Genomic DNA, 22,957 nt, shown 5'->3' with positions numbered 1-22,957 from the left:
TGATTGGGCCTCAGCGGTCATGTAGATCACACCACATCATGGTGCTTGCATCTATACATCACAGCGCCACATGACCTCACAAGGGATACAGTGCAGCAATTGCAAGCACAATAACAGAAGATGGGTGAAGCCACCTAGTCTAGACACAGCTCTGCAGGAAGGGGGGTCCTGTATAACACAAACATAGACACGTCACATGATTTTAATTTAGATTACTGGGCCCATTTCCACCATGAATACTACTCAAATGGAGGCCCTGAATCCATGGTATATTAGCCCTGAACTGTATTACTAGTTATGCTGGTTGTCATTGGTAATAGTCAAGCTCATTGACATACAACCTTACACTTAGCTAAGCACAATGTGCAGTTGATGTAACTGGTTGTTGACTAATATTCAGCATGAGGAGCTGTGCAGATTAATGTCTACATTTGTGGGAAAATATTCAGTATAACTCTTATGTGATCCATTGGTAGCTGAGCTCTTTTTTTGTAAGTCATCTAACATGGGGCGGTTCTATCAATGATTGACAGTTATCTCTGGAGGGCTGTCAATCACAAAGTAGAACCAGAGTAGACAATTGCTTCTAAACATGCAGTGAGCAAAGATAGACTAAACAAGCTATGAATTCAACTGAAGCTATTGGTTTGCATTTTCTTGGTGACAGGTTTCCTTGAAAGGCCTTAGCCAATTATTTTAATTGATTATCTATGCTTAGGATAGGTAATTAATACGTGACCAGCACCCAGGACCCCTGCTGATCAGCTCTTTCAAGAAGCCAAGGCACATGGATGTATCATGACCTCTTCACTGTTTACATCGCACACCATCTGTTTCATAGTAGTTGAGCAATGTAATTGCAGCTTTGTCCCATTACTTTCTATAGGATGAGACTATTATTACATTGTCTGACTGCTATAAAACAGACTGCATGCCATGTAAACAGTGAAGAGGATTTAGCACTTGTACAAGCACCGTGACTCCTTTAAATCGCTGATTGGCTGGGGTCTGTGTGTTATATCCCACTGATTTCTTATTGATGACTTATGCTGGAGATTGGACTTCATTGAAAAAACAATATGAAAAACGCCTTCAAAACAACAAATTACTAAACCTACTGATTGTTTTTCCTTACAAAACTGTATATCATTCTTCTCAGCTTACCCTGTTGTATAATTTGCTGTCTGCACAATGCATTGCATGTTCATTGGTATACTGGAATAGAAATTAAAAGTAGAATCTGTGGGTAAGGTCTTCCTTACCCCTCGTTCACATTTGCATTGGTATTCTGTCCGAGGGAGTTTGCATGGGAACCCCCCCCCAAAAGGAATACCAATAGACTATAATGGGGTCCACGTGCTTGCCGCACACTGTCTGCATGAATCATGCGGACAGGAGAATAGATTGTTTCAAGCTCAATTTAGATGTAAAGTTGTCTTTAATAATGTTTACTTTTGTTGCAGGCCTTAGGCAAGATTTTGCTTCTACCTCCACTTGTAGTTCAGTATCAAGACATCGCTCAAGCCTTTCTCTGTATTCTGGAAAGAAAATTTCATGTGCCAGTAGTGATCAGGAATCGGACCGTTATAGCGTTGATGATGAAGATGAAGAGTTTGATTTATTGCCACCACCTCAACCAAGACTTAGTCGATGCTCTCCTCTTCAACGGGGTATCCCTCACTCACAAACTTTCTCTAGCATACGGGACTGCAGGAGAAGTCCCAGTTCCCAGTACCTGAATTCTAATGGATATCAGCAATACAGTTTTTCTTCTCAAGCTCAGACTACAGAGCAGTCACAAAACAGGACTAGTGCAGGTAAAAACTAGTATATTACAGTCATTATACACAATTTTACTGAATGAAATATAAGCTCAATACACATATTGACCTTATATTGCAGAGACAACATGAGTAACTGAATGATCCCATATTCATGGTATAAGCTTCCGCAGGTGTATGGTTCCCAAGCCTCTGGTGCATAGTAAAAAAAAAATATGCAGAATGCATTTGCATGATTAAAATACTTCATGCTCATCTTTTTAATCTATTTGGCATGGTTTCCCGGAGTCCCAGTTCTCTTCATTTCTGTAAATTGACCACCAACTTCTGAGACTAATCAATGCAAACTTTTTTTGTTTTCTACACTACCCTTTGCTCTTGGCTTTCCATAGGCTGGGAAGTGTCTCTGACTACCAAATCATTTTAGGGGGAATTTATTATGACCAATTTAAGATGGCGAAGTAAGATGTACCAAACATATTAAGAGGCACACCCCTCTTACTAAATGTGGTTGTCATTGTGCAATAAGATTATATCTAAACTTGTTCTATAATGTATGCCAGTATTTGGGAAGGTGTCTGCAGCTTTGAAGAGTTGGTAGGTCAAACCATCCATTAATTGATAATCAGCTAGTGTGATCACGCTCTAAAAGAGGTCGTTTGGACAGTTTGCCTGTCTGGGGCATTCATTTGTTTGTTATAATATTCAAGAAGGAAAGACATCACCAATGATCTTAGAGAAGCAATTGTTGCTGCCCATCACTTTAAGAAGTGTTACAAGACCATTTCCAAACAGTCACTCTACACTGAGAAAGGTTACTCACACGTGAATGGACAGTTGACCATCTTCTCAGGAGTGGATGCCCCAGCAAATTCACCCCAAGGTCAGACCGTGCAATGCTCTCAGAGATTTCAAGAGACTTGAAGACCATATCTATGATTCTAAAGGCTTCAGTTAGAAAATTAAATTCTGAAGTTTAAAACTTTAAAAAAGGAAGGGCTGCTGGGAGCAAGTGTCTTCTTTTTATAAAGAACATGAAGTATGCACAGCTTCAGCTCAACAAACCGCTATGTTTGGAACAGTATTCTTTGTATAGATAAGACCAAACAGCAGATATTTGGCTATAATACACAGTACCATGCGTGGTTAAAACCAAACCCAAAATTTATCAACAGACAGCTCATACCAGCAAATCTACAACAGAATGTATGGAAAAGGAAAGAATCAAGGTGAAGTATCAACCCTGTAAAAGTCCAGCAGAAGTCGAGAGAATAAGGAGCCAGCAGCACAAAAGAAAGTGATCTGCAGGACAGGAAGACAGGTAAGTATGATAGAGGGGTGAACTGAGTTAGTTAATTAGGAAGGGCTAGTAGTGGGCTGGCTAGCTAGGGAAACAGGGAGAGGGTGTGAGAGAGGGAGGGGGAGAGAGTGAGAGGGGATCTGAGTCAAGAGCAATGCATTATGGTAATTGTAGGATAAAAGCACAGGAAGCTACAACATGTAAGCAAATGCAGAGGATGATAGGAGCTCCCGGAGAAACCCAGAAATCACTCAAAACAATGCTAAAGGTATTTGGGCGCATTTATTAACAGACTTTTTTTTTTTTTTTGCCTGAGCTGTGCTTAAATGAATGTCCACAACCTCAATGATCAGAAACAATATTGGAAAGAAGAGTGGGCCAGAATTCCTCCAAAATGATGTGAAAGATTGATAATCATATAGAAAACCATTACTTTAAGTTATTGATGCTGAGGGTATTTCTTCAAACTATTAATTTGTGATGTATACATAGATTTTCTCACATCGCTTTTCCATTTTAGCTTGATTTTTTCCCCCCCCTATCAGTATGTCTTTGGAATGTGGGAGGCAACCCAAACAAACACTGGGAGAACATACAAATTCCTTGCAGATGTTGTCCTTGGCAGGATTTGAACCCAGGACTCCAGTGCTGCAAGGCTGCAGTGCTAACCACTGAGCCACTGTGCCACCTTTAGCTTCATTTTGTGCTAAATAAATAATGAAATTTGATATTGCTTCATAGCATGCAGAATTTCAGATTAGCCTGCTGGATACTGTAACTGACCTTAGCTCAAGCCTTCCCTCAGTCTATCAGACACAATTGACCCTTAGTGTCCCTAAAAATATCTCTTTCATCTGCAGTACTAACTCTGACATGGGCAACAGGAGTAGTACTAAGGCTCAGGCAAGAAACCAAACTAGCAGGCCTGAACACTGAGCTGATGCTACAAGAAAAGAGTGGTTAAAACAATAGTGTACTAGGGACACTACTAGACTGGAACAAGGCACTGAAGCTTGTAGAATATTGCTGTACTGTGAATATATGTAGCATTTCTTATAAGCAGCAAAAACTGTAAGAAACCAGGAGATCTTAGAGAGAGCTCAGCAGTCAAGCAAACAAGTCGACTTCATCTGCAGTCGTGACTTCACTGAGGCTACAGCTGTAAAGCCCTATCCACAATCTAATAGGCAGGAGACGATGAAGCAGCAGGGAACTCTGCTCTTTGTAACAATAGTGATACCCTGAATCTGTCTGTTTCTGACCACCCAGCGGTTGTGTTGTGATTTGTAGCCTTTGGAGGGTTTTATCAGTATGTCACAACACATTGCATTGAATTGGCTTCATGAGAAATTGGAGTACTTAACACTAGAGATGAGCGAACACTGTTCGGATCAGCCGTTCCGAACAGCACGCTCCCATAGAAATGAATGGAAGCACCTGACACGTACACTTTGCCGGCGGCCGGTCGCCGTGCCAGGTGCTTCCATTCATTTCTATGGGAGCGTGCTGTTCGGAACGGCTGATCCGAACAGTGTTTGTTCATCTCTACTTAACACTCCTGTGCTGCAGGCTCCGAATGAAGATGTGAATATAGCCTCAAGGATGGACAACATATCTGTATATGCCTACCAAATTCAGTAGAGTGCATGTTTATATTAAGTGGAGCACCTTCATTAAGTTAAGATTGTATTGTACCATATTAAAGTCACAGAAGATGCAGTGGAAGTAAACTTGTTACTCATCTGTATACCTTTTTATAAGTCAGCCATTTTTCATGTAAGTTACTTCTCTTTTCTGTTTGCCTCTAGACAAGTTGCGTAGAAGTATGCCCAACCTGGCGCGAATGCCCAGCACAACAATATCCACAACACCTGTGATGTCTCCCGTTACTGTACGCAATAGCCAAAGCTTTGATTCTAATCTGCATGGTGCAGCAAATGGGTTATCAAGATTGCAGTCAAGTAGTAAGTATCTTGCTTCTCTACCCAATATGTAATGAATATTAACAATCATTATAAAAAGGATCTTTCATGACCTCTACCATTGTGTATGGCAATCATACTGTCTGACTTTACGCACTTTGGTATTAGGTAGTCTAAGCTTCATATTATTTAGTAGATATCCCTGAAATGTAAGGAGGGCCCTTCATGTCCTCTAATATCGTGTGTGTTATATACCCCTGTAAAGCTGACAGTTGACAGTTTTGCTGGTATCTGCCACTTGCAGATATTTCTCTTCTGTTCGTTTTGGTACAAAATACCAATATCACTGCATTGTCAAAAGGGTCGATCTCACAGCTCAACATCATTGCTTCCTTTCTGTCCAGTGATGACGCTGAGCTGTGAGGTCGGCCCCTCTGACAGTGCAGTAACGTCAGCGCCAAAACTAATGGCACTGATATCTCTGCATTCAGAGCAGATGTCGGCAAAACTGACAACGCACAGAATTCAGAGCACTATTGTTAGAGGACATGAACGGCCCTCATTAAACTTCTGTGATATTCACTAAATAACATTCAGCTTACACTACTCAATACCAAAGTGTTGTGTACAGTCAGTGTTGGTTTTGTCTTCTTGGATCTTGTGTGTAGAATTGGATCTTTGCAACTAAATCTATATTCATTACAAAGGGGTCAACTCAAGATACAGAACAGTGTACAAGGAGACACAGGGTGCTGTCTTCCAGAATGTATACCCCATGAGTAGCATGGACATTGGGCTATTTGTTTTCCTCTAACAAAATATGTATGCAGTGGTGGTTAACCCCTTAATAATGCGTCACATATAAGTATTCAATGAACAAAGAATTATCGTTTTCCTACCTTCCAACCAGAATGTTCTTTCACCTGCCATAAATGTGCAAGATAATACCATTATATTAATGTAGATCAGGATGTTTTTTAAAGATAATGATGTACGGTCAAATAGTAGTAGTAGTAATAATAATAATAATAATAATAATAATAATAAAAAATTTTAATTACCGTATTTTTCGGACTGTAAGACGCACTTTTTTCCCCCCAAATTTGGGGGGAAAAGAAGGGTGCGTCTTATAGGCCGAATGTGGCGCCTGGCATCCGCTGTAATAGAGAGGCGGAAGCCGGCAAGTGATAGACGCCATTACAGGTGCCGGGGCCTGAGACATCGCTGCCCTGCCCTGCATGAAGCCAGCAGCAGGAGAAGTGATGCTATTCCGCTCCTCCGTCCCCCCGCCGCTGGCTTCATGCAGGGCAGGGCAGCGATGTCTCAGGCCCCGGCATCTATCCCTCCCCGGCATCCGCCTCTCTAGTACAGCAGATGCCGGGTCAGTATCAGCGGCCCCTTCTCCCCCGGGGCCGGTCCCCACCGGCCCCGTACCTGTAAAGTTGCAGGCCGGCTCCTGCGTGGCGATATCGCAGGAGCCGACCTGTTCGGGTGACAGCCGGGAGCCTAATGAGGCTCCCAGGCCTGTCACTGCTGTATTAGTATTGCGGCTGGGTCTATGACCAGCCGTAATACTAATAGACAGAATGTCCCATAGACGGCAATACAGTTGTATTGCCGTCTATGGGACTTGCGATCAAGTGACCGCAGGTTCAAGCCCCGGGGAGGGGAGGGGGGGGAATAAAATAGTAAAAAAAAAAAAAAAAGCTTTAAAAATATGTAATAAAAATATGAAATAAATAAAAGTTCTAAATCACCTCCTGTCCCTAGAATATATACAGTCCTATGAAAAAGTTTGGGCACCCCTATTAATCTTAATCATTTTTAGTTCTAAATATTTTGGTGTTTATAACAGCCATTTCAGTTTGATATATCTAATAACTGATGGACACAGTAATATTTCAGGATTGAAATGAGGTTTATTGTACTAACAGAAAATGTGCAATATGCATTAAACCAAAATTTGACCGGTGCAAAAGTATGGGCACCTCAACAGAAAAGTGACATTAATATTTAGTAGATCCTCCTTTTGCAAAGATAACAGCCTCTAGTCGCTTCCTGTAGCTTTTAATCAGTTCCTGGATCCTGGATAAAGGTATTTTGGACAAACAATTCAAGTTCAGTTAAGTTAGATGGTCGCCGAGCATGGACAGCCCGCTTCCAATCATCCCACAGATGTTCAAGGATATTCAGGTCTGGGGACTGGGATGGCCATTCCAGAACATTGTAATTGTTCCTCTGCATGAATGCCTGAGTTGATTTGGAGCAGTGTTTTGGATCATTGTCTTGCTGAAATATCCATCCCCGGCGTAACTTCAACTTCGTCACTGATTCTTGAACATTATTCTCAAGAATCTGCTGATACTGAGTGGAATCCATGCGACTCTCAACTTTAACAAGATTCCCGATGCCGGCATTGGCCACACAGCCCCAAAGCATGATGGAACCTCCACCAAATTTTACAGTGGGTAGCATGCGTTTTTCTTGGAATGCTGTTTCTTTTTGGACGCCATGCATAACGCCTTTTTTTTTATAACCAAACAACTCAATTTTTGTTTCCAAAATGAAGCTGCCTTGTCCAAATGTGCTTTTTCATACCTCAGGCAACTCTATTTGTGGCGTACGTGCAGAAACGGCTTCTTTCTCATCACTCTCCCATACAGCTTCTATTTGTGCAAAGTGCGCTGTATAGTTGACCGATGCACAGTGACACCATCTGCAGCAAGATGATGCTGCAGCTCTTTGGAGGTGGTCTGTGGATTGTCCTTGACTGTTCTCACCATTCTTCTTCTCTGCCTTTCTGGTATTTTTCTTGGCCTGCCACTTCTGGGCTTAACAAGAACTGTCCCTGTGGTCTTCCATTTCCTTACTATGTTCCTCACAGTGGAAACTGACAGGTTAAATCTCTGAGACAACGTTTTGTATCCTTCCCCTGAACAACTATGTTGAACAATCTTTGTTTTCAGATCATTTGAGAGTTGTTTTGAGTAGCCCATGATGCCACTCTTCAGAGGAGATTCAAATAGGAGATCAACTTGCAATTGGCCACCTTAAATACCTTTTCTTATGATTGGATACATCTGGCTATGAAGTTCAAAGCTCACTGAGGTTACAAAACCAATTTTGTGCTTCAGTAAGTCAGTAAAAAGTAGTTAGGGGAATTCAAATCAATAAAATGATAAGGGTGCCCATACTTTTGCACCGGTCAAATTTTGGTTTAATGCATATTGCACATTTTCTGTTAGTACAATAAACCTCATTTCAATCCTGAAATATTACTGTGTCCATCAGTTATTAGATATATCAAACTGAAATAGCTGTTGCAAACACCAAAATATTTAGAACAAAAAATGATTAAGATTAATAGGGGTGCCCAAACTTTTTCATAGGACTGTATATAAAAGTAGAAAATTATATATCATAAACCACCGTTTTTTTTTTTCAATAAAAGGTGATCTAAGCAATAGATATTCCCCAAAATGGTATAACTAAAAAGTACTTCTGGCCCCGCAAAAAAAAAACACTCTATGCGTCCCCGTACAGCTGCAGGGTCACCTGTCAATGTGGCCTTGTAGCTGTTGCAAAACTACAACTCCCATATATTAAATATTTTACCAGTTTTTGCTTCAAAATTTTTTTCCCCTATTTTCCTCCTCTAAAACCTAGGTGCGTCTTATAGTCCAGTGCGTCTTATAGTCCGAAAAATACAGTAAGTATATATATATATATATATATATATATATATATATATATATATGTATATAAAAACAACAAAACATTACAGAGAAATAGTAAATTCACACAATGGAATATAGGCCCCTGCTCACAAGAGCTTATAATCTATGAGGTAGAGGGGGTGACACAAGAGGTAGCAGGAGTGATATAGGAGATAGCATTGCTTATACAGTGGTCCAGACAATTTTGTGATAGAGGTTACTGTCATTACACATAAGAAAGGTGTATGAGCTGTCACCAGTACCTGGACATTACTCCAGCCGGTAACTGGCCCTATTTACTTACCGATCCTGGCAGGGGCTGGGATCGGTAAGTGACGCTGCGGGCCCCACAAGCACTATTATTATACTCGGGGGGGGTCTTTTCAGACCCCCGAGTATAATGATCGGAGGTCCCGGAGAGGTAAGGGACCATAACAAACGTGTTACTTACCTTTCAACGCTCCTGGCAGGCTTCGGGCCTTGTTGTGTGACATCCCTGACGTCACATGACCCGGGCCTGCCTCCCGGGTCATGTGACGTCAGTACGTCACTAAAAATGGCTGACACCACCGAAGACTGCAGCGGAGCCGGGGATAGGCAAGTAGCGGGTTTTTTTAAATGTTGGTATTCCCCTGGGTCTCCGATTATTATACTCTGGGGTCTGAAAAGACCCCAGAGTATAATAATTGTTCATGGGAGTTCATTCTGGGGCATAATACTGTGTGTGGGGGCCACTATGGGAAATAATACAGTGTGCAAGGGCCACTATGGGACATAATACTGTGTGCAGGGGCCACTATGGTGAATAATACAGTATGCAGGGGCCACTATGGAGCATAATACTGAGTGCAGGGGCCTCTATGGGGCATAATACTGTGTACAGGGGCCACTATGGGGCATAATTTTGTGTGCAGGGGCCACTATGGGGCATAAAAGTTCACCACGGGGCCCCGCCATTCCTAGTTACGCCACTGGGCAGTATGTTACACTTTCTTTGTTATTACTGTTGTACAGTAACAGCAGTCAGTAGGGGAAATCATACCCTGGGATCCTTTTAAGCACTGAAAGCTGACTATTACCTCTGCACCCCTATATAGCTCCTATAGCCACCTTAGACTTTATATTGCAAAATTAATTGGCTCGCAAACTGATATGATACTCATGGAAGTGGAATCATCACTGAGCTGCTTGTCCTAGCACTGGTTCTGCGATGCTCTGGTCCGTCAGGAGGACTGAACAACAGAGAAGCAGATCACTATAACAGCGCTCACACACAGAGCCTGGCATAGCCCATTGACCCTGTTGTTTTTAAACTGAAAGTGAGGGAGCAAAAGTCCTCAGTGCAAGACTTTTTTTTCTCTGCTGAATATTGGCAAACTCTTCTACTGGGTCTCTACCAAGACTCTGGCACAGTTGTGAATCTAACCTTAGTGGGGCGCTCACTGCATACATATTTACAGTATACAGCTTCTATTGAGTTAATATCATATGTATAAACCCATATACAGTTAGCTCCCCCTAGGGGCCACAGATCCTGTAGTCATACTTCGTTTCTTCTACATTCTGCTAACAAATTGTATCTTTACTAGAAACTGAAAAAATAATCAGATACAGGTGAGACTGCAAGATTACAGTACAACCACACAGACACGTTTTTGAGTTATGTATGAAAAGTGTGGTCATGGCCTTGCAACAAACATGTACAACAAACTAAGCCAACTAATAGGAGATGTTAAGTTAAACTAGACAGTCCAATAATGCAGCAGATTTACCATCTAGCATCATGCAATATCATAAATCTGGTGTATTTTAAGACTGCCTAGTCTAACTTTACACTGTCTATCTTTCAGACAGTATTAGTCAATCTACCCATGTGTACTTCTAAAGAACTAAGAAAAAATGGCATCAACCTCAGCTCAGTACATCAAGAATAAGATGAATAGTACCGTATTTTCCGGACTATAAGCCGCACATAAAAACCTACGATTTCCTCAGAAATCGTAAGTGCTGCTTATAGTCCGGTGCGGCTTATATTTGGATGGAAGCGGCGGCAAAGACTGCGTGCCGCTTCCATACATACATAAAAGGCACCGTAAGGGTGCATTCACACTACCGAACGCCGGCGTGTATCACAGCTGTACACGCCGTCGTTACAGCAGGGCTGCCGGACACTTCCTATTCATTTCTATGGGAGCAGGCATGCGAGCGCTCCCCATAGAAATGAATGGACAGACACTTCCCATTCATTTCTATGGGAGCCGGCATGCGAGCGCTCCCTATAGAAATGAATGGAAAAAAAGCAGTCCATTCATTTCTATGGGGAGCGCTCGCATGTCGGCTCCCATACAAATGAATAGGAAGTGTCCGGCAGCCCTGCTGTCACGCCGGCCTGAAACAGAACGTGAAACTTACCCAGCGGTGCAGGGCGGGCGGGCGGGCATTCAGGCCTCCTCTGCCTCCGATGTTCCGTCCTTCTCCTCCGGCGCTCGCTGATAATGGCCGGGGCGCATGCGCAATATCATAATGCTTCTACTGCGCATGTGCCCTGGCCATTATCAGCTTGCGAGCGCCGGAGGAGGACGGAACATCGGAGGAAGAGGAGGCCTGAATGCCCGCCCACCCTACACCGCTCGGTAAGTTTCACATTCTGTTTCAGGCTTTTATTTTAAAACGGGGGGGGGGGGGGGGGGGTAGTTTAACCTAACGTTTACGGTTGGGCTCATGATTTTGCTGATAGAGCCCCTCCTCGCCTGCCGAGCGCTTCCAATAGAAGCGGCTGGCACGCGGGGGGTTAAGCGGCCGCTGGCAAAGTCTGCCTGCCGCCGCTTTCAATAAGATATAATGCACACCGGACTGCGGCTTATAGTCCGGTGCGCCTTATATATGAACCGAGACGGACTATAAGGCGCTCATGGGCAATGCGGCTTATAGTCCAGTGCGCCTTTTAGTCCGTAAAATACGGTAAACAAGGAATTGCCATAACTTGATCTTATACAGTGCCTACAAGTAGTATTCAACCCCCTGCAGATTTAGCAGGTTTACACATTCGGAATTAACTTGGCATTGTGACATTTGGACTGTAGATCAGCCTGGAAGTGTGAAATGCACTGCAGCAAAAAAGAATGTTATTTCTTTGTTTAATTTTTTTTTTTAAATTGTGAAAAGTTTATTCAGAGGGTCATTTATTATTCAACCCCTCAAACCACCAGAATTCTGTTTGGTTCCCCTAAAGTATTAAGAAGTAGTTCAGGCACAAAGAACAATGAGCTTCACATGTTTGGATTAATTATCTCTTTTTCCAGCCTTTTCTGACTATTTAAGACCCTCTCCAAACTTGTGAACAGCACTCATACATGGTCAACATGGGAAAGACAAAGGAGCATTCCAAGGCCATCAGAGACAAGATCATGGAGGGTCACAAGGCTGGCAAGGGGTACAAAACCCTTTCCAAGGAGTTGGGCCTACCTGTCTCCACTGTTGGGAGCATCATCCGGAAGTGGAAGGCTTATGGAACTACTGTTAGCCTTCCACGGCCTGGACAGCCTTTGAAAGTTTCCTCCCGTGCTGAGGCCAGGCTTGTCCGAAGAGTCAAGGCTAACCCAAGGACAACAAGGAAGGAGCTCCGGGAAGATCTCATGGCAGTGGGGAAATTGGTTTCAGTCAATACCATAAGTAACGTACTCCACCGATATGGTCTCCGTTCCAGATGAGCCCGTAAGGTACCTTTACTTTCAAAGCGTCATGTCAAGGCTCGTCTACAGTTTGCTCATGATCACTTGGAGGACTCTGAGACAGACTGGTTCAAGGTTCTCTGGTCTGATGAGACCAAGATCGAGATCTTTGGTGCCAACCACACACGTGACGTTTGGAGACTGGATGGCACTGCATACGACCCTAAGAATACCATCCCTACAGTCAAGCATGGTGGTGGCAGCACCATGCTGTGGGGCTGCTTCTCAGCCAAGGGGCCTGGCCATCTGGTCCGCATCCATGGGAAGATGGATAGCACGGCCTACCTGGAGATTTTGGCCAATAACCTCCGCTCCTCCATCAAGGATCTTAAGATGGGTCGTCATTTCATCTTCCAACAAGACAACGACCCAAAGCACACAGCCAAGAAAACCAAGGCCTGGTTCAAGAGGGAAAAAATCAAGGTGTTGCAGTGGCCTAGTCAGTCTCCTGACCTTAACCCAATTGAAAACTTGTGGAAGGAGCTCAAGCTTAAAGTCCACATGAGACACCCAAAGAACCTAGATAACTTGGAGAAGATCTGCATGGAGGAGTGGGCCAAGATAACTCCAGAGACCTGTGCCGGCCTGATCAGGTCTTATAAAAGACGATTATTAGCTGTAATTGCAAACAAGAGTTATTCCACAAAATATTAAACCTAGGGGTTTAATAATAATTGACCCACACTTTTATGTTTAACATTTATTAAAATTTAACTGAGCAACATAACTTTTTGGTTTGTAAGATTTATGCATCTGTTAATAAATCCTGCTCTTGTTTGAAGTTTTAAGGCTCTAACTTATTTGCATCTTATCAAACCTGCTAAATCTGCAGGGGGTTGAATACTACTTGTAGGCACTGTACATTCAGGATACCATTTTGTCTGTGTCCACACACCTCAATCAATAATTTTCTTACCTTGATCCAAGTAAAAGTTGTTGGACTGTTTCAGACTTGTTCATTGCTCAGCCTATGAGCTGAATTATTCCTTGTTGATGTGAAGAATAGGTCATCAAAGTCTTCCCCCTGGCTCTGCCAGTTGAATGGTTGCCAGCCTCTGGGACTCTTCTTTTTAGGAAGTGTTCATATTGATTTCTTCAGCTATTTGTAAGGAGGCATACATGACTACGGAACTCAAAATCCGCTTGCAGATAGGATGTGCGTCTTAAAATACAGAAAGATGTTTGGCTTTACATCTGTCCTGCATCTTTGTAAAACAGAGAATTGCACCATGTTTATTAGATTTCATATATAATTAACAGTGTTTTGGGGAATAGACACACCGTGATAAAATTTGATTTTTTTTTTTTCAGAACATTAACAATTCTGTCTTTCATGTCTGTTTTTGTCGGTCAACCGTATTCACTTGAATTGGGATGCGCTGAAATGGCCGACACATCCAATGTACAGTAGAAGAGTGGTGCTATTTTTCACTATAAACATTTTAGGATGTTCTTCGTAGTTCTCACCTGAGTATTACCATATACGTGGAGTACATCTTCCCTAATTAAAAGTATTCTTTGTTATTTCTTACATCTTTCTTTTTTAGTACCATCACCTGGTCAACTTCAACAAAGGGTACACAGTGTGGGGAACTTCCCAGTGTCTGCAAGACCACCTCTGAAAGCTACAGCCTATGTCAGCCCCACTATACAAGGCAATAGTGGCATTCCTCAGTCAACTAGCCTGCAATCTATATCAAGTTCTGGGATCCCAATGCCTAACAAGACTGCAAGTTCGTTGCCTATAGCAAGAAGTGGTCTGCCAAGGCCAGCGTTGTCTAGCACTGGTGCAAGTAGTATACCACGGAGTAAGATTGCTACTCCACCACGCAGGTAATTGACGTCTTACTAACATTTAACCATCTTACTTGCTATAGCCTTTGTGGAGGGGCACTAAAGCCAGCCAGGGGCACAAGGAGAGGGCTGGTGGGGGCATAAGTAGGGCACTGTTACTTTGCTGGAGGCAATATTATCTTTCAAGGGGGCACAAAGAAGGAATGGTTACCTTCTGGGAGCCACAGTGGGGCACTATTAACTTGTGGGTGCACAGCTAAGTTGTATGGGGTTTAAAGAGGGCCTCTGGTTAGTAGCACTATGTCAAAGGATCATTTTAGGAACCAGAGTTGCAGTTGAAAGTTACAGACTGGGTCAATGGTCATGAAAAAATTTGCAAGGGTTCTGGGGCTCAAGGTGAACTTTTGCTACAGGGTCCATGAGGCTTTAGTTTCGTTCTTGTCATTTGCACACAACATTTTTGTATCCCATTGAAAGGAACCTTTTTTGGTTAATGGGTTTTTGGGGAATGGGTTTAGTTTAACATTATAGTTTGTACTTAAGATTCTGATTGAATGGTTACTGAGGGGGGAGGGGCTACTTGAGGGCACATTATATTGTGTGGGACACTTGAGGGGACATTAAATTATGTCAGGTGGGACCACTTATGAGTACTTTGAACCAGGCCCACCAATATGGTAAAATGGTCCTGGGTCAGAGGCAAAATATAATCTTACAATAAATCATCAGGTATAAAGGAAAGTAGGAACCATTTCAGAAAAAATATCACCATTCAGACAGGAAAGATTTTATTCTGCGTCTCCTTCTGGTATTATGTATATATTGTTCTTAGGCGTTATATATATTTTACTCTGGTGGGGGGTGTATTTTTGGCTATCTTCTGCCTTTTCATAACCACTGACCAAATGGTACAAAATATCAGACATCTGAAATAATTTGTTGCAATTCTATTTTATATTCCTTTTAAGCTACCGTACACATTAGATGTTTATGACTTACTTCTGCAATACATCTAGAAATAATTTCACCTAGTGGAATTGAGAAAATTAGACCTTTAAACCATTTCCACTGCAGCCATTTTTTGACTTTTCGAATTTTGTATTTTACTCCCCACTTTCCAAAGTCTATTAACTTATTTATTTTTATGTTCAGAGAGCCATATGAGGGCTTTATTTTTGTGGGCCACATTGAATTTTGTAATGGTTCTATTTAATGTTCCATTTACGTACTAATAATACATACATGTACTAGGAAGCTGGAAAAAAATCTGAATGAGGTGGAATTAGAGAGAAACTGCATTTGTGCGACTTTCTTATGGGCTTCGTTTTTACGGCGTTCAATGTGCAGTCAAAAGGATCGGCCAGTATTATTATAGTCATACCAAGTTTATATAGGATTTTTTTTTACACTTTTAGTCTAAAAATTTGAAGAAAAAAAAATTCTTGGAATCGGTATATTCTTACAACTGTAATATTTATATTTCTGTATATGGGAACACATAAGTCATCTGTTTTTTGCCGAGCCAGATGTACTTTTCATATATACCATTTTGGGGAATGTCTATTGCTTTCATCACTTTTTGTCCAAATCTTTTTCGGAAGCAAAGCAGCAAAAAAAAAAAAAACTAAAAAAAAAAAAAAAAAAAAAACGGGTTTGGTTCTTCAGATTTTTTTTTTTCCCACTACAGCATTCACCATATGGATAAAAAATTATTTATAACCTTGTAGAAAGGACATTTTGGACATAGGAATACCTAATGTTTGTGTTTTTTACTTTTATTTTTGGACCATTTTAAGAGTTTTGAACCACAGGAGGTCTTATCACTAATCAAAACAATACAATGTTAAATACAGCTGTCATTGACTCTCTTAGGGTCAGTTCACACAGAGTTTTTTGGTAGCGGGTTTTGACGTGGAATCCACCTCAAAATCTGCTGCAAAAACCAGCTCCCATTGACTTCAATAGGAGCCGCTCGCTTCTTCTTTCCACTAGTTAGTAGCGGAAAAAAGAAGTGAGATGACCCTTCTTGCTGCGGTTTCCATGGCTGAATGAGCCGCAGCGTCCATGGCCCATGGCTCCCTCCCAATAAGGCCCATTCTTTTAGGCCTAATCTGGAGTGGAATGCCACGACAGGATGCTGGTGCACTTCCCTGGAATCTTGTTGTGGCTAGCTACACAGAATGTTCACACGTGGAATGCAAATTAGGCTGAAGTCCCAATTTGCAGATTTTGTTTCATTTTTTAGTCAAAGTCAGGAATGGAACAAATGAAAAACTTCTACTTCTCCCTTCTATTCAATTCACTCCTGCCTTTGGCTCAAAAAAAATCTGCAAGAAAAAAAAACGTGGGGCCTCAGTCTATAGTGTGCTAACTGGCTGCCATGAATGAGCGGCGCACTGGGGACATGCAGATGTGTCCCATGTTCCATCCGTACTTCTGTGGCCCCTTTCATTCAATGAATAGGAGCTACTGAAGCAGGGCCGCAAAATGAGACATAGGACCTGTTCCATATTTTTTGGCCCGGATGGCCGTGGTCATGTGTACAGGCTCATAGAAATGAATGGGTCAGTGTGCTATCCAGGAAAATTCCAGACAGCACACTGACCAGTCATACAGTCATCTGCAAGGGGGCTCAGAGTAACCAATGACCGAAATGCTGCTATTTTAAGTAATTCGTCTGAATTGAATCTCTCTTCTCCAGTGAGTATTTCAGTTTGGAACTTAAGAAAAATGTGGTTTGTTAATATTCCTGTCACAGATTAGAGTCTGTGTGAACAACCATCCAAAACCACAAGAGCCACATCAAAATTATTCTCTCAGAAATAGGAACCTGCCAAACATGTTCTAGGATTGCTTGATCTGTTGATATACTTGCTGTATATGGAATAATAGCTTTACCACAAGCTAACCTTACCTTTCTTAATACTATATAAAGGTGGTTGGCCACATAGATGAGTTTCAAGGCTTAAACTACAATACAATGCAGTCAAGAAGATTTTTTTTGTTTGTTTTTAGAAGATTTTAATTGGTAACATTCCTGCATGAATGTTAAGCAACACAAACATGAAACAGGCACGTCTGCTATCCTAACATAGATTAGTATTATTTGGTTGTAAATTTATTAATACATTTGCAAGAGGAATAGCAAAACAATGGCACAGCAAATAGTTTTAAAAAATATGTTAATATCTTATTTCATGGGGAATATAAGTATTTATTAAAACAGACACATATCAGACTAAGGGTGCATGCACACTACGTAACGCCGGGCGTGTATGAGAGCCGTACACGCCGGCGTTACAGCAGGGCTGCCGAACACTTCCCATTCACTTCAATGGGAGCGCTCGTAAACGCCGCTGTTACGAGCGCTCCCATTGAAGTGAATGGGAAGTGTTCGGCAGCCCTGCTGTAACGCCGGCGTGTACGGCTCTCATACACGCCCGGCGTTACGTAGTGTGCATGCACCCTAAGAGATAACATAGATCTATTCTGGGAGTGCTGTCATTGCTTAGAATCTGATGATTTCTCATTGACCTATCCAGGCACAGAGTCAGTGTGTGTGAAATATACTGTTGTGTTTAGAGGAACTGATTCAAAAAATCAATAACTGATACTCATTGTGTAGGGACTTTGCTTGGTATTGTAGCTCAGCCCCATTTTCTTAAATGAGACTGAGTTACAAACAAGTCTCATGACAAATGAACATGGCAATGGCCTGTAAAACAAAAGTAGTCCTCCCCCCGAGCACCTCTTCTTTGAACAGCTGACTTTTGGGGGTTCCAGAGATCAGTCCGCCAGTTGGTTGTTGATGTCCTATTCTAAGGATAGGTAATCCATATTTAAAGAGGACCTGTTACCAAGTGCTAAGTAAAATACATCATTTGATTCTTGCCCTTCCCCTGGACATTTTGGTGTTTTGCGTTTTAAAAACCAATTCAGAACCATGACTTTTTGGGTTTTGTGTTCTAGTCTTTTACTTCCTTCTGAAAGCCATAACTTTGTTTCCATTAACAGAGTTGTATGATGGCTTATTTTTGCAGATCAAGTTATACCTTCTAATGGCACTAACTAATAACTATTCTGTACTATGTCATGTGAAAGTGAAAAAAAAATACAATGTGGTAAACTTGGGGGAAATAAATGCAGATGACCAATTTTCTTTCTGATTGCCATAGCAATGGAAGGGCTCCAATTATCTCAGGAAACTGATAGTGAAAGTAACATCTGAGATGCCATGGAGACATTTGACCACAGCATTTAAAGGGTTAATTGGCTATCATTTGAGATGTCTCTGCCAGGTCCCTGATGTATAAAACTGCAAAGACCCAGTGGCTTTGGAGTTCTGGTGCAAAACACCATGCAAAGGTTTAAAGCTTCTTACCCCTTGTTCACATCTGCATTGGTATTCTGTCTGGGGGAGTCTGCATGGGGACCCCCGAACATAATACCAAATGCAATTGCAGGCGTTGTGCAGTAAAAGCACATGGATTCCCATAGACTATAATGGGGTCCGTGTGCTTGCCGCCAGATCTCCGCACAGATCGTGTGGACAGGAAAGTAGTTCACAATCTAGTCTCCTGTCCGCATGATTCGTTCGGGCAGCTCGCGGCCAGCACATGGACCCCATTATAGTCTATGGGGTCCATGTGCTTTCACTGCACAGCGCTTTCAATTGAGTTTGGTATTCCATTCAGGGGGTCCCCATGCGGACTCCCCCGGACGGAATACCAACGCAGATGTGAACCAACCCTTAGTGAGGAATGTATAGACACGTATTGTAGCCCTTAAGTAGTTAAAATCCGTCCACTCATTCAAAAGCCATGACCCCTGGACATGTATATCTAAACTAGCACTGATTCTCCATGTGGAGGGGAACTTTTCCATAGAGAAATATAAGATTACCGTCCACTTGGAGAATCGGAGCTAGTTTACATATAGTCTTCCAGGGGCCGTATCTTTTGAATGAGTGGATGGATTTGAAAAAGAAAAATCCCAAATTGCCCATGCAAATTGTAAGAATCAGATTATGTATTTAACATTTTCTACTTGGTGACAGGTACTTTTTAACTCCTGGGAAAAGCCCTTTACTAATTGGCATGTCAGTAATGGTATGATGATGATGGTATGATGATGATGATGATGGTATGATGAGGATGTCTGTATAAATGCACAAATCTTTATGCTAATTTATATAACCAATATAGTTCTGTTTTTTTTTTTTTTGTTTTGTTTTTTTTTTCTCCCTCTCCCTCTATTCTTCTATTTTTTCAGTTTCCTTCAGCCTCCGAAGACTCTTTCATCACTGAGCACGCTACAGGATGGAAACTGGAGAGATGGATGCTACTAAGTTATGAATAATAATTTTATGAATAACATGTATCCCAGCTGGCTGGGAATACCACATGTACTACAACACTGTTCTTGAAATTTTAACATTTGTAACATATGTGTTTTGTGGGCGTGCTATCAAAGACAATGTAGCTCCTTAATGTTTGCCGTGAACTCATATATACTTCTCACAACAATAATTCAATTCTTTAACAACATGTATAATGTATGGAACGTATGCAAAATGCATCAGCAAATAATATGACTCACATTCATTATTTTTTCATTTTTCTTCTATTTTTTTTTTTTTTTAAACCTACCAATGCACTTAACCTGTTTTGTACACTGAAGTAAGCACTGCAATACTGGTTACTACAGCCTTTGGGGATTCTCTGTATTTAATGTGAAATTATGTAACACATGAATGATTATACACAAAGACGCTGCTTCACTTTTGTGCCATAAAATATTGTGAAAAACAAAAACACTTTTTTTTACCACATTGTTTAGTATGGTTGGGATTTATTAGGAACATACTGTACATAACACATTTTTGTTGCAAAGCACAAAGGTCAAGAAGAAGAGTCACTATAATGTTCTACACTCCACCAGAACTGTCTTGTTGCTTTTTTATGTTTCATGTTAATTTATTATTATTTAATGTTTTGGATTAATATTGGTATTACTCTGAAGCTCTACTGTAATGGGGTGTGGGCTTTTCTTATATACACAACGGTTTTACTTACGGTCAAAATATTGAAAAATCAAAGGTCTCAATGAACATAAAACTTTTTGATAGGCGTTTTACAAAATTAAATTGCACTAATGCTTTAATAAGACAGTATATGATTTCATAATGATGACATCTGTATACTGCAGTTTTGGAATGTTTCAGTAATAAAGAGTATTTTTCAGCATTTGTTTGTATTTTATTGAATGTCCATATGCTTAATTCGATCATATTCTGTGGTCCTTTGAGTTGTAATATTAATTTGTTCCAGGACCACTAGAAATTAGTAATTTCTTCTGAAGACTCAAAAGCGTCATTGCAGAACAAGAAAATATAAAGAGTAAAGAAAAGATTAGCAGTAAGTAAATAACAATCATGAATTGACCCCCTCAGTTCCCCCACATGTAGTATAATGGCCTTCTCACTGTCCTTAGATGTAATATAATGGCCTCCACATGTAAATTAAAGATCCCCACAGTACCCCTCACCTATAATAAAATGGCTCCACAGTGCCCCCATTTATAATAGCCCCCACCCTTGGTGCTGTTTAAGGAGTGAGTGGTAAGCTGCATTCATTACCCACTACGAGTTAAGGTCAGCTTAAGGGTACCATGGTCCTCAGGCTGTTAAGAAAGTGTCAGTATAATGTCCCAGAGTGGCCTCGACGTTAATAAAATTAAAAAAAAAATCCCACATACATAGGAATTTTCAAACCGTTTCAGGTTCACACCTGTCTTTTCTGGGTTTCTGAACCCTAACTTTTATGGGTTCAACAATCACAATCTACTAATATATGTTGGGGTTCTTCAGACCCTCAGAGTATAATTAGCAGAGGCCCATGAGAGCTGAGTAAACATAGCATACAACCAGTGTTACTCGCCTCACCTGGGCTTCGGCACTGCCTGCTGTATTCTTCCGGCCTCCATTGTTGATGCCAGGAACTACTGAGGCCTGTGTTTTGTCACCTCTCCTGGGGCCTCCAGCTACTTATACACTGGGGTCTGAAAGACACCAGAGTATAATCATTTCTCTTCCAGTCCTATAGGAAATATGTTCGAACAAAACCTATGCTTCAACTGAATATAGGATGAAGCAAGTCTTCTGATGTTCACCCATATTTACTACTTAACCCTAGCGTATTTGGCTTCTGGGTAAAGAGATTTAGGTAACAAATTTCCTTATATTCTCTCTCCTTTGTGTCCCCACATAATGGTAGTTCATGGTGTTCACCACCCATGAACTACATCTTCAGACTCCCAGAATATAAACAGTGGAAGCTCAGGGAGGTGAGTAAACACAACAAACAATGTTACTCACCTCTCCTGGGCTCAGGCACAGTTTCCTTTGCTCTTCCAACCTCCAGACGATGTCAAGAACTACTGAGCCCTGTGATTGGGCCTCAGCAGTCACATGGGTCACGTAGCATAATAACGCTATCAGTCTTTATACCAAAATCAAAGTAGTACATTAAAGAATAAATGCAGAATAAAGTCCTTCAATTAGGTTTTGATACAAATCTTTCATTTTCTTGTTGCCAAAATTTCAAGGCTTTTGTGTAGTACTTGAAAACATGGCTCCTTTCATCTTTTCAGGAAGTGACATAATGTCTGTTGGTCACATGGCAATGCAATATCTCCATACCATGAAATTGAATGGGCCTGAATTGCAATATGGCCATGTAACCAATGGACATGATGTCACGAAACACATGTCAAGAAAGCAGTCATATTTTGAAGGCCCGCACAATATCTTTAATAGGGATCTCAAAGTGTGTACATGATGCAACAGGAACAAAGTAGAAGTGAAAGGTGAAGAAGCAGGTCATTCTCCATATTCCTTACCAAAAAGGGACCAAAACGAGCATTCCCAGAAGGTAAGAATGATAGTACCTTCAGCATTATAGCAGTGCTAACAATGTAAGTCAACTAAAGTCACCATACCATTTAATTTTTTTGAGGGGAAATAGCACCATCTTGAAAATATTTGAAAGCCTTTTTCATGGAGGGGATTAGAAATAGAGGCGGTGAGGGCCATGCGAGCAGCTCAACTTTTTGTGCTGAGAGGTTTAAATTCCTTTCCAGGTTTCAATCAAGGGAGTGACCATTCAGGGAATTTAGGACTACAAATGCATCCATGGGCTTATGTTTTTGTAGCCATGTAAGTCCTCTAGTCTAAATAGTGATCTAATTCTTCAGTGTCTTTAGGTCTGGAGAGAAAGGATCTCTTAATACTGACTGGTTTATTGGGCCAAATGAACTGAAGATTTTTTTTTTTTTTTTTTTTTTTTAATAGGACATATATGGGTACGCTAGCCATGGGCAGGCGAGGGTACTTCTGTATGTCCTAGGGAATAATCAAGGGGAAGTTAAAAAAACAAAACAAAACACCCTTTTGCCTTTTTAAGGCAGTTTTTGTTAATAACTTAATGGCCAAGTTGACAGACTATAACAGCTTCCCTTGCTTTTTATCATACTAAAGAAATGTGATGAGCTGTACAAGCCTGTTACTTTAGTCTGCAATGTTCTCTGCGGTCTGGGACAGAAAATTGATAGCTTTATATACTGACGTTCATCCTGCCACTATTTCTGGGAGATAATGAAATATAAAAATTGAGAGTCCTCAGTAGTTGACACTTTTTTAATAGCTGAGGGTATG

General features: G+C 41.2%; 1 protein-coding gene across 2 annotated transcripts in view; it reads left to right on the top strand.

Moving 5' to 3' along the window:
• Nucleotides 1-19,811, top strand: part of SLAIN1 (SLAIN motif family member 1) — a 53,533-nt gene extending 33,722 nt beyond the window's left edge. For both annotated transcript variants that reach the window (XM_075265397.1, XM_075265396.1), the window contains 4 exons: nt 1,464-1,817; nt 4,890-5,045; nt 13,998-14,283; nt 19,516-19,811. In XM_075265397.1, coding sequence (XP_075121498.1) covers nt 1,464-1,817; nt 4,890-5,045; nt 13,998-14,283; nt 19,516-19,591 — 872 coding nt within the window. In that variant the 3' untranslated portion in view covers nt 19,592-19,811. The remainder of the gene's footprint in view (nt 1-1,463; nt 1,818-4,889; nt 5,046-13,997; nt 14,284-19,515) is intronic.
• Nucleotides 19,812-22,957: the final 3,146 nt, after the last annotated feature.

Source organism: Leptodactylus fuscus, chromosome 2 (assembly GCF_031893055.1).
Source record: "Leptodactylus fuscus isolate aLepFus1 chromosome 2, aLepFus1.hap2, whole genome shotgun sequence".
NCBI classification, from domain to species: Eukaryota; Metazoa; Chordata; class Amphibia; order Anura; family Leptodactylidae; genus Leptodactylus; species Leptodactylus fuscus.
Note: the sequence above shows the minus strand (reverse complement) of the source record. Positions and strands in the feature narration are given on the sequence as shown.